The following is a 12607-nucleotide window of genomic DNA, read 5'->3' on the forward strand; positions in this document are numbered from 1 at the left end:
TTTATAAGATGGAGACACTTGGTCACTTCGGGCGGAGGATCTGAGACATCTTCAGCTCTTTGAAAACCGATGTCCCAAAACTGAAATCACTGAAATCGACTGGTGCCAACGAATTCGCAATGAGATGATCAGGAGACGGGTTTTGAGTCAGTCAGTGGGTACTTCGCTCGGGGGTGAAATGGCTCAAGTGGTTAGAGCGCGAATTGACTGACCAGAAGTACGTGGTTCGAATCCGACCTCCGCCTCTCGATTTCCCCTGCCTAGGCTTGGGCAACGTGGCAGTATCCCAGCCCTCGTGCTTTCTTTTGGTGGCATGGCAGCAAGGCACCGAAAGCTGACTGATCATTATTATTATCATCTATCTTACTTCGCTAAAAGAATATATCCAGCATTGCAAGCTAAGGTGACAGGACCAGGCTTTACGCATGTCGAGTTACCGCCTTCTCGGAATGTTTTCCGTGCCTAAATGGGAGTGGGGAAATCTAGAGATGAACAGAATTCGACAAGGCAGAAGGAAATGAGGGATGGTAAGAAACGTTTGGACGTTTTTGGCACTATTCGCCTTCCAGGATGGGGCTCAGGTTATCTTCCATGCGCTCGGCTGGAGAGATTGAACGATATGATGACTGACCGATATCAGTGGCGTTCATGTTCCCAGCTTCTATGGGCATTGTTTGACGGATAGTTGATAGCTCAGGGGCCTGGGATGCTTGATGCTTGATTTCGACTTGTCTCAAGTCCCTTATTGTATCAGCTTTTTTATTCTTTCCGCTAAAGGGATGCATTCAAACAAATTGCTATAAGCCAATGCAGTAGCAGTTCCTTGTGTAGTGTTCCTATCATTGATGCTGGTGACCGAGTTGGCAGTCCCAAAGTACGCCAAACACGGGAGGCGTAAGGCCTTGTGTTGAGATCTGCGTAAACAACTCAAGACTTGCCGGTGCACCTACTAACCATAAAGACATTGTCTGAAATTCACATGAATAGAAGATTTTTAGAAAGCCTTTTACTGTCGATCGTTTCCCTTCCCTTTTATCTACAAACGGTTTGATGCCAGATCTAACATACTCATTTATTCAACTCTCCCGAGTGTATTGAAATTATCGTCGATCCGTGGGGTTGAAAATACATCACGTCGAGGTACTTGATTCCTTTCCTTTTTCCTCAATACCACTGGTACTGTCGAGGAAGAATTTCATGCATGTGTGGCCTTTTCTAAACATTTTCTCAAAATCTGTGTGAACTCTGGCTTTAGTAATGTGGGAATTCGATAGTATTTGACGGAAGTCGCTGATGCCTTCGTTGTGCTTCACCAAGACAAACGCAGAGCGGCTTGGGATGAAAATACGCAACGGTCCCTCTTCAAGGCCGGGCCGCAGCACTTTTTCTGCAACAAGACTTTTAAATCACTGTCTATCGTTCCGGTAGGAATGGTGCCTCTTGCACCGTGCTCATGTACGCAGAATGTTTGACTGGTTCTTGATGCTGTCTTCGGTAAGTCATTACCCGTGGGGACTTTATGTCCAGGAAATCCAGCTGGGCAATCAGTTAAAGCCCGAAAGGTGGCTGAGTGCCTGTGCAGAGCCGTGGATAAACTATTCTCATATGAATGTCCAGCTGTTCCGATGGTGGTGAGCACTCTTGTCACGGTTCTTATCAGAGATAGTTTTGCTGAAGTCAGCAGACCTGTTAATTACCGTCATCAGAGGAAGGAGGTATTAGGCTTTATAATGTACTACTCATAAGGTTGCTGATCACAAACGGGAGATTCAGCTTTGGTTTCAAGTAGAACATAAGGCTAACGGGAACCCGGGGACTGCGCCTACCTGATGAGCCCCAAGAAGAGCGAAACCGGTGATGGACTGTCGATGGATTTTCAGCAACCTTATGAGTAGTACATTACAAAGATATACATGTATCGCGATATCTCGAATATCTTAGCGACTGAAACATGAGGCGGCCTGGTGCAGCACATTCAGTTGCTTGAGAACATCACAAACGAGAGATTCAGCTGGATTCCAAGTGAGTCTGTCGAAAAACCAAATTAGTCTGCAAACGAGTGTATATTCGCTAAGTATTAGGCTGCTTATATTTTTGATATTTATAAGAACAGATGCCAGCTCACCGCCTGCAACGACGAAACCCAACCAAGTTGACAAAATCTTGCTAGCTGCGACAGCAGATGCTGTAGAAAAAGCTGTGGATTTATTTTGACCAAAGGTTCTTCTGATCTGTCCCAGACCTGATTGGAAAGGCTTCAAGATAAAATAGATGTCAATGAGCGATATTGTGCAGCAGGGGGTTGGAGTTAGGGCTGTAAAATCTCGGCATTTGGCAATGTTGGTGATAAAGCACATTCATAAGAAGTGCGGATGGCGGAGGATCACAGTTCGACTGTTTTGCTCTGGAGGAGATACCATCTACCGATACCAACGGGATCGTTTGGAAGTTGGCTGTAAAATCTAGGCATTTCGGAATGTTGGTGATAAACCACATTCATAAGAAGTGCGGATGACGGTGGATCACAGTTCGACTGTTTTGCTCTGGAGGAGATACCATCTACCGATACCAACGGGATCGTTTGGAAGTTCGATTGTGTGTGTGTGTGTGTGTGTGTGTGGTGAACTTTCCATGATCAAGCAGTCGAGGATCCTCTTCGCAAGCCCTTCAGGTGACTGTTCGTCATGAAAAGCTGACGAACGTGTCCTCAATTGCTTGCTAAGGGCAGCTGTGTAGTCTAAACTATAAGGTAGTCAAAATGTGAGCATCAACTGACGGATCTGACCGGACGTTCCGGGATGACCTCTGTTCAAAATCCTCATTTCTGAGGCCTTCTTCTCCGTCTAATAAGCTCAGCACCACTCGGCGTTCACATGGGAAATTCTCAACTGAAATCTCCGTCTTTCTCTGACCCATGATCCCAAACTCCGTTCAGTTACAAAGTACGACATTTGGAATATGGCACGAACAAGGGTATGATACATAATAGATCATACTCATTACACCGCTACCCACATGCAGTCTATTTGAAAACCAGTTTGGACACATGTACTTGATATTAAAGGTCGAGTGAAGCTAGCAAAATTGTGTTGTTCGTCACTGTTCCTTTGTGGCTGTTTTAGCTCATACTTCTCAAATACATGAAGTAATTTGAGGCATCAGTTCTTTCGATCGACCTGGCAACAACAACCGAGGTTTTACGGTTTGCCGTACGGCTAACCATTTCTTGTAGTATATCGTAGAAGATGTCCTTGACGGGATGGTCCGATTAAAGAGCTAGTGCACAGGCTGCTAAAATAGTCAGGACTATTTGAATTCTTGCGAAACTGGTTCTCATTATTCGGGACGGCACAAACCCAACAGAGAGTGCACTATCATCCACATAGTTGTTAAGGGCAAGATTACACAAACCCGATTTGTCGGTGTTTTAACGAATGTTGTAGCCGAAAGCCAAATGATGCCAAGTTGATAGTCAGGGGAACTTTACAGAATCAAACTATGGATTCCTGTTTTAAGGTTGGTATGACCCTTCCTACAGCCTATCTAAAGCATTTTTTGAATAGTTAAGAAAGGGGGAGGGGTTGTGTATTCGTGACCTTGCCGACCAATCAAGCTCCTGGGAAGCTGATGACCGAGGGTCCCATAGTATGACCGGGCGCTTGTGTTTGAAAGGTACCATCGAGTAAAGTAGGGATGGGTGTAAGTGTGACGACACATTATTTGTCTGGGGATTCAGTTGTATTCACTGCCGTCATGTGCAGACTGAATAGTGGAGGGGATGTGTAGGTAATCAGACCATGGGAAAAGCAGTTGAGTCTTAAAATTCATTTCACTCTTCCGCTTCATAGAATCTCCCATTGTTCAACTTTGCTTCTTATATGAAACTCGCTGATCATCAGGTTTCAATGGGTGTCGGTGGTCGACGTGCTGTTCCTTCGTCAGTCCAGTAGCGTCATCTACTGAACTAGAGTTCATGTTCTTCTGGTTGCATTTGCGGCCCCTTTCTGGTGACGTAAAACTCACCAGTTTGTGCTGCCTTACTTGCCATTTGATGGAAAGAGTTCATGTCTGGTTGCATTTGCGGCCCCTTTTTGGTGACGTAAAACTCACCAGTTTGTGCTGCCTTACTTGCCATTTGATGGAAAATCTAATCACCAGCGGCACGCAGCAGGTGTTACCCTACCTCACCTACCACTATCAAACACTCCATTGGCACAATAGGGAACGGAGAGCACGATATGCCGTTGTTTGCACTGTCTCAAAGCATCATTTTGATAGAAGTTCCACGGATTAGTATCAAAAATCCCAGGAAAACATCGGCGTTTAGTTGGTGATGACCTCGCTCCTGCCAAATGCACCAGCCAATCAGTAACTCATGGTAGGATGATATGATGAGCGTCAGTTCATCATCTTTTCCCAGGGTAGATCACTCATCGCCCTTCTATTGCCTCATGTTAGTCAAATCAACCTATGCATTACATGATGTTGTCGTCCGAAACGAGAGAGGACTATCGAGAGATTACAGCATTCACAGTTTGTCAAAATAAACCTTGTTCGTCTCATATTCAGCGCATTCTCAAAAGACCTTAACTGAAATTCGTGATATATTTTCTTACGCTTACGTAAGTCGTTTTTGTTCAAAAAAACACGTAGGAAACCTCTTACATCCAACGTTTTGCGCCAGATTTGGCTTCGATCTGTCAACCGAGTATCACATAAACTTTTGAAGGTCAATTTTATCATCGACCAGTTCTAGCTTGAGCCGATCGATGGAATCATTCAATCAATTTTGGATAAATTCAGCATGATCAGGCAGGAAAGAAGCTAGTCTCCTCCATTGAAAGCTGCAAGGAATCTTTCGCACTTTGTTGGTCCCATCATCTATGCAGAAATGCTGCATCCTTTTCAAAATTGCAATTTCAAATTTTGAAATTCCGGGGAGACTCTATGTAGTGCTTGGGTATCTACAAGGGTTTGACTTTCTGTGCAAACATCCGTTCGATCCAGGGCTCTTATGACGCACCGTTTTGGAACCAGTCTACCCCAGCCGGTATATGCCTAGAATTCGTGTTCTCGTCAACTATATTTCTACAAGGAGAAGAGCTTTTCAGCCACTCATCGATGATGGCTAAAGTTCGAGATGGGAAGTGTAATTGTGAGTCACTTCTCACGGGGAACATTGTGTCCTGTGCTGTATTTGGTGGGCCTACTGGGAGATTGCTCTATTCCCTTCATATTCAGTAGGTCTGGTGACAACAGTTTGGAGTTCATGAGGCAGTTACGAAAGGGGAAGGAGTTAGAAGCATTGCAATTTGAGCCTTGGGTTGGTTTTATGGAGTGAATTTAAGCTACAACTACTGGCGTCGTCGAACAGCCGTTCACATCGGGACTTTAGGCGTCACTATTCAGGGGAAGGGTTCATAGACTGCAAGGAGTGGTGTTTACCCGTCTATCTCTACACGGTCCATGAACGTCTGTTTTTCACAATTCTGCAAGTATCTATACGGTTCATCATTTCAAATTTTGGCACCGCTGTCTGAAGACAGACAGTGAGTCTGTTAGTAGACTGCTTTCGACCGACTTCCATTGTGGAACGACAGAACCATGGGACCATCCTGATGGTTGCTTGGGAGAACTAGAAAAGGCGCGTCAACTATTCGGTGTTTTGTTTCACTCTATTTCCCAGTATCAAAGCGTGCTTAAAACAGCTAGTCAGATGTCACCAGCTTAGTAGTTGCAGATAACGGTGATTCTCCGAAGTTGTGTCTTGACAAGGGAAGTCTACTAGAAAACACAATGATGCAGAAACTCCGCTGAGTATTTGAATTACTATTCGTACCTCCAAATTTTCCACTGAGTGGATGAGTTTTGTGAACCAGAAAACAAACCAAGATCTTTTGTCCGTGTATTCATTTTTCCGCGCATTCATCAAAACTACCAAGGACATTCCGTGGATAGGGGACCAGGTACGAATTCCATCCAGTCTTGCAGGTGATTGATCAAGATCTTTTGTCAGTGTATTCATTTTTCCGCGCACTCATCAAAACTACCAAGGACATCCCGTGGATAGGGGACCAGGTTCGAATTCCATCCAGTCTTGCAGGTGATTGAGCGACGATGAAAATCATACCGCAATAAGCAGACTCATGGAATTTTTTGACCCTCCAAAATCCCGTCCTTGTTGTTGATTTCCTGAGAAAAATACATGGGGACTCGGGCAAGATGTTTACGATAGCACACCTTCAATGATTGTGTACGGGGAATCTTCAATCGACCTGTCTGTTCGCCGATTATTTACCTTACTTTTTATGTCAACGACCAAAGAGTTGTTGTAGCAGACAATTACTCAACCATAGTCGTTGGCTTGTTCGCTGAGCCGGGTAATTTGATTGCAAACGTTTCATCACCAATCGAGGTGACATCCTCAGTGCGTTATTGGAGAGCGTGGCGGTGCGTTGCGCTCCCCAATAACGCACTGATAATGTCACCTCGATTGGTGATGAAGCGTTTGCAATCAGCTCAGCGAACAAGCCAACGACCATCTACCCTACCTTCCTCCATAGAATTACTCAACCATATTTGAGGCTTCTGTGATAGCTGAGTAACAAATACCTCTAGAAAAGGAGCAGAGTACATTGGGGGCAACCTTCGAAACGGCCAAATGTCATACTTACTTTACCTATCTTTGCCCATCTCTCGCCGTTTCTAGATATCTGACGGATAGGAATCTAGCCATGGGTTGATCTTTAACAGTGGTGCTCTTCGCGTTGTCTTGCGGAAACTCATCGAGAATCTAAAGACCTTTTTACGCACAGGTGTAAAAGATGGGGTCTAGAGGGTACTGAACACATTTTGGAGATGAAAGACAGCCCAGGATATGTGTAATCAAAAGCAATGTCATGAGCATATTTACAACCATATTTACAACCATGGAGTCTTGTGAGTTGCTTTATATCCATGGTAGCCAGAAAAGGAAACAGGATGCATGCTTTTAGAAGGCCCGGGGACACAAGGAAGCTTTATGTTCGCTATGGGAGTTGTATTGCTTCTGGCCGATAACGTAGTCGTGCAAAATATTGACGTCAGGGTCGAGGTTGATGTCGACAACTTGTTCCAGTGCACGATCTCGATCAGCTCTTACGGAGGCATCGATGTAGCTGAAGAAGAGCGGCCCGACCAATCCACAGTCTCAGTAGTGCTGTTCCTTCAGAATTGAGAAGTTGGGGGTACGTGTGATGGCACAGCAACACTATGGATGATCTCTGAAGCTGAATCGTTCTGTCACAGGAGATAGGCGGCGTAAGGTAGGTAATGTAATGGGATGAAATGTTAGGGACCGTTCTAGTAAGAAACTGAATTCCAACTGATTTACGGTTATGAGGCACTTGGCCAGTGGACGGACAGATGTTGAACAAATCACAATTTTACGGCAGGATTGATTTTATCGATTTGTGTACTCTACGGTTGGTTCATTGTCGGACATTGTATTTTCCGGACACAGGACACTACTGTTTGGGTTGTAAGATACTCCTGAACAGTCCAGGATCGCCTCTATCCATTTGTGGCCCATCAGATGGGCGAAGTCTCCGAGTTTCTATCATCCCTACGTTCTTCCTGAAAACTAAAATTTGTACACCTGACGATACAAATATCCTGTACATTAACAGTGTCGTTCTGAGACCGGATATCCGCCATCCGGGCTGATACCGACTAGAAAAGAGCACTATTGATCGAGTAATGACACTGAGAGTTTCACCTTGTCCCCAGGAAACGGAATTCTCATATAATAAACGAAAGACTCAGAGGCAATTAAGTTCAATCTCTGTTTACACCCAAAGGACTTTACAGATGAGAGCATTTCACGAGTTTCACCTATGTTGGCAAATTAAATTAGTGTGCAGACCAAAGTCCCTGCATACGTTATTCTTCGGATCGGTCGGGCGTATCCGGTCATGTCTGATTAGTAAAACGTGATCCCCCCAGCTGCATGCTGCTTTTCAATGTTGTACCGCATATATGCCTTTAGAAAGGCAGTTTTTTTTACCTTGACAGCACAGGATACATAGTCACGCAGCAAAACTCCAACCCACACCCGAAATTCCTCCCCGCCCACAACCTATCACTTGTATCAGAACGTCTTTCGTTTCAGGTTACTATTCGCATCCCAGAGCAAGCTCCGCAATCTTACATTCTACGTTTTGTCCCCGATAATTGATGTGCTGCTCACTCTGTCGATTTTTCCACTTTCGCAAGATTTGGCACCATGTTGCTTGATTGTTCCTAAGCAAATTAGATACTTTTAAGTCTTTTGTGACATCGCGGGGTTCCAAGAGTTCCAATGAATTGCTTACGAAACCCGCTATCCAGTTGACTGCAGCGGACTATTGGATACGTTCTATATCTAATACGACAGATACATTTGTAGTTTTGCAATAACTGTAGGCGGTGCTCCTGGTGTAAGCATACCTGTCCGAAGGAGATAAGCATAGTTGAAAGAGCTCAATTTGTCTACTTACAAGGTTGCTGACCTCCTTGGTTTCGACCTCCTTGGGGATCATCAGGTAGGCGCGACCCCCGAGTTTCCGTCAACTTATGTTCTACTTGAACCCAAATCGGACTGTTTTTCGAGAAGTACACTCATTTGCAAATCAATTCGGTTTTCACGGGAGACTCAACTTAATCTCTCGTGTAGGATGTTCTCCAACTGAATGTGCTGCACACGGGCCGCCTCATGTTTCAGTTGGCACGATATTCGAGATATCGCAGTATATTTTCATAAAAGAAACTGCTCACAAGGTTGCTGAAAACTCTTCCTTTGCTTCTTGCTAGTTAGAAAAACACAAACGTGTGTGTCAGTGAAATTACGGAAGTTCCTTTCTTGTTGCGACGCGAAACCAGTTCACCTAATACATTCACTTGCAAACTAATATGGTTCTCGAACTGCTTACAATTTGGGTCCAGGTTAGACGTTGAATTGAATGAAACTCGGCACTTTAGCCCGAAGAAGGGCGAAACCAGCCATGGGCTATCGAAGCGTTTTCAGCAGTCTGATGAGTAGCTTCCTTCATGAAAATGTACTACGACATCTTGGATGTCGTACCAAGAGAAACACGAGGTTGCCTTTGTGCACCACACTCAACTGAAGAAGGCCGTCCTAAACGAGCTGTGCAGCTGGGTTCAGTTTAATCACTTGTCAAGACCAAATTAGTATACCAATGGGTATGTCTGGTGAAGTCGATCCAATCTGATTTCAGGTAGAACATAATGCTAATGGAAACTCGTTGGCTGCGCCTAGCTCATGAGACCAACAGAAAGGAAAACCGGTCGTTGGCTGTCGAAGTTTTTTCAGCAATCCTATGAGTGGTGTTCCTTCAAGAAACCGGTACCAGTTCTTTTTCAAACTTCTATTACACGACTGCTACCTTTCGCCAGCGTAGCTACACAAACCGTCATTCTCCTAACATGAAGACAATCAGAAGAAGGCCCCGTCCTGTCTGGAATCTTTGGGTGGCATCTGTAATGTGTGACCGAACTACACTGTTCATCTTTGCTTGCTCGCACACCGCTCGCACCTGCACCTTGTCCGATTCTTCTCCAGGTTCTACAAATCGCCACAGTTGCATTTTTCACTGAATTTAGGCGGGAAAGCAAAGACTAGTAAGCCAGTTTGTCAACTCAATGGATGTCACCTATAAACCCAAAATAGGGCATTCATGGCAGACGAATTCCTGGCACAGTGAATCCCTTATACAACATTTCCCACAGATTCCGGATTGGCTCAAGGATTGGGTATGGACATGTATTCATTGTAATGCTAGGTGTTTTTTTTAGATCTTCTGACTGATTCCCTTTGCGATGAGTTGCATCTGACGATACGTGGCAATCAGGACCATTTGAAGTACAGTCCTGATAGAGTCGATTGGCCGGCCCACCGAGCTGCAGTATTCAAGAAATTTCACTTCCGAACTTTAGAGCCCCCAGTTACATTCGTTTGCTCAGGGGCGACCGGAAACAAATCTTGTCAAGTGCGATCGCAGTTGGTCATGCTTTCTGCAAATCACTGCTATTGCATGCAAGATTCATTCAGCAACACCGCGGCGTGTCATGGCGAAGGGTGATGGTACTTCCTGAAATTTGCATTCTAGTGTGCGAGAAATTACAACATGCTCTTTCTAGCTCAGAAACCCAACCCCTAGATGGAAATCGATCCCCGCGTATACGCCAAATGGACATTTGATGTAGAGCAACCGAACCGGGACTTATGGAGAGATTGTCCTCATCGTTTGTGAAGTGGCGAGTCCGATAAGTAGAAAGCGAAAATAAACTCGAAGCACCAAAGAAAAACCAGAAGCTTTTGGATCTCAACGCGGGAAGATAGCATGGAAAAAAAGATTAACAACGGACTAGGTATCATGTGCCAATTCATTTATGTGCTCGAGTATGGAATCGGGGCGGATAGTCTGGACAAAAGGGCACTTACACAAGCGATACTGGCAGCTGTTGTTCTCCTCTACTCCGACACACGCACTTGTGGTCCGTCTATCAAACCGGTATTGGTCTTCTTTGACCTTGCTTACCAGATTGGCGTAATTATTTTCAAATGACGATCTCAATGAAAAAGCTTAGTGGACAGCTCTACAGTCTTGCCTAAGCCCATCACCCAGTTTGATCGGTGCTAACGTTCGTGAACTAGTCAGCTTATGAAAAGAGACTGGCGCGTTCCTGTTCGATGACGCTGGGCTTGACAGTGGCATCCCGTTCATCACCACGCAGAAAAACTGAAACCATGTTTGCAGGCGAAACATTCATTCTGGCATGGCCATAGTGGCACCCGAACTCGCAAAGTTTACCAAGGAATCCTTCGACATCTGTCTATGGAACGAATTAAACTGAAAAGGGAGTTAATACACTACTCATGAGGTTGCTGAAATTCTTCGACACCTCACGAACAGTTTTGCCCTTCTTGGGGCGAAGTCCTCTACTTTAAATCAGATTGCACGAAGTTAGCGAAATACACTCATTTGCAACCAATTTGGTTTTGCGAGAGACTCACCTGGAACCCAGTCAAAGAATTTTCAACAACCGTATGAGTATAGTATTACGTCTATACATGCATCGCAATGTTTTGAATATTTATGCAACTGAAACATGAGGCAGCTTGCGTGCAGCACTTCAGTGTCTTAGACGCATCATAAACGATCGATTCAGCTCGCCTCCAAGTGAGTCTATTGCCAGACGAAATTTGTTTGCAAATGAGCGTATTTCGGTAAACATATATCGTTGGGGTTGCGGAGACCCCTCCGCTGGCCTGCGACCGGTTTTGCTTTCCTCGGTGTGAAGGTGTAATAGACAAGCGATTCCAATGTGACTCAGTTAAGTCTTCCGCAAAAGCCAAGTTGTTACAATCATCAGCTGAATGATTTGACAATGCATAGTTGTGCACGGATATCTACAAAATTGCCGTACGTCAAAAACATCGTCCATTCGGATTATACCAGCCCGCATGGTTCAATAAATTGGCCGAGGCAGGGCTGTGGGAGTCCCTTGCGTGTCTGTTTCCTGTTGCTTCGTATCACAGGCCACCGATCAGCAGATGTTTAGCAGACTACGGTTGAAATCTCTTGAAGGATTTCCAAAAAATGTCAGCGATCGGGATTATTAATCTGATGATATATATATAGGTGACAAAAAGAGCATCCAACGGAATTCATGCAGCGTCTCTTGCCGGAGATAACCTTTGTGCAAATAAGAAACAACTCATATCGATAACCGGCATGTTTAAATCAGGGCGAAACTACATGATCTCTTCGAATTGTCCTGAAGATATTCTACACCTGATGCCTCGACAGAATCTAACAAAGACTCGACCAAATGGTTTAAACTACGTAGATAAAACTGTTGGATTGTTTTACACCATAATTTTGCTCTGGATGAACTGCTACACTTGTGGTGTAAAGTTGACTTATTGTAGGTTGATTTGCCAAAAGAAGAACGGGGCTTCGCGCACCTCATGAACCCTGTGACTCGGTGATTCGCCTGGAGTAACGGCTGAACAAACTCAACAGATTCACAGCCTGAATATACAAAATTCACATTTATACTCAAGGTTCGCCACGAATGTGCAGCTTTACCGCCGTTACAACCGCTGAATGACAAGTACGCGGATCTTAGACCCGATGATGATGATGATGACGATGATGATGATGGTGATGATGGTGATGATGGTGATGATGATGATGATGATGACGATGATGATGATGGTAATGATGGTTATGATGATAATGATGATGGCATTGTCTGAGGTCATGAAAAACTGCCCAAAGATCACATTCACACCGTGAATATTGTGAGTGAACCCAATATTGTTGTGAGTTTTTACCTTACTCAGACCTTGATAATGCATCAATCGATTCTTACTTTCTCAAAATTCCAATCTTGCTCCACCTATTTCTCCAACCTTGTTGCCGAGATTTTATGCAATGTGTTGAAATTCATATTTTACCGTCTTGCCGGTTTACGTTCGACTGCACTTCTAGCGATGGTATGTTCAAAACTTTGGTACGAACTCTCATTACACATGGGACATTACAACTTAACTTCGTCTGGT

General features: G+C 44.5%; 2 protein-coding genes across 2 annotated transcripts in view; both read left to right on the forward strand.

Annotated features, from left to right (window-relative positions):
* Window positions 1-1941: 1941 nt before the first annotated feature.
* Window positions 1942-6583, forward strand: T265_14264 (hypothetical protein; the record flags this gene model as incomplete). The annotated part of the gene is made up of 3 exons (XM_009172835.1): window positions 1942-2022; window positions 3849-3937; window positions 6325-6583. Coding segments are annotated over 3 exons (429 nt in total), but the record flags the coding sequence as incomplete, so codon positions are not given.
* Window positions 6584-10412: 3829 nt separating this feature from the next.
* Window positions 10413-12607, forward strand: part of T265_07330 (hypothetical protein) — a gene marked incomplete at both ends in the record, with an annotated part of 10566 nt that continues 8371 nt past the window's right edge. Inside the window, 2 exons of the mRNA XM_009172822.1 lie at window positions 10413-10586; window positions 12107-12260. Coding sequence (XP_009171086.1) covers window positions 10413-10586; window positions 12107-12260 — 328 coding nt within the window. The remainder of the gene's footprint in view (window positions 10587-12106; window positions 12261-12607) is intronic.

The sequence above is a fragment of the Opisthorchis viverrini genome, assembly GCF_000715545.1.
Source record: "Opisthorchis viverrini unplaced genomic scaffold opera_v5_168, whole genome shotgun sequence".
NCBI lineage: Eukaryota > Metazoa > Platyhelminthes > Trematoda > Opisthorchiida > Opisthorchiidae > Opisthorchis > Opisthorchis viverrini.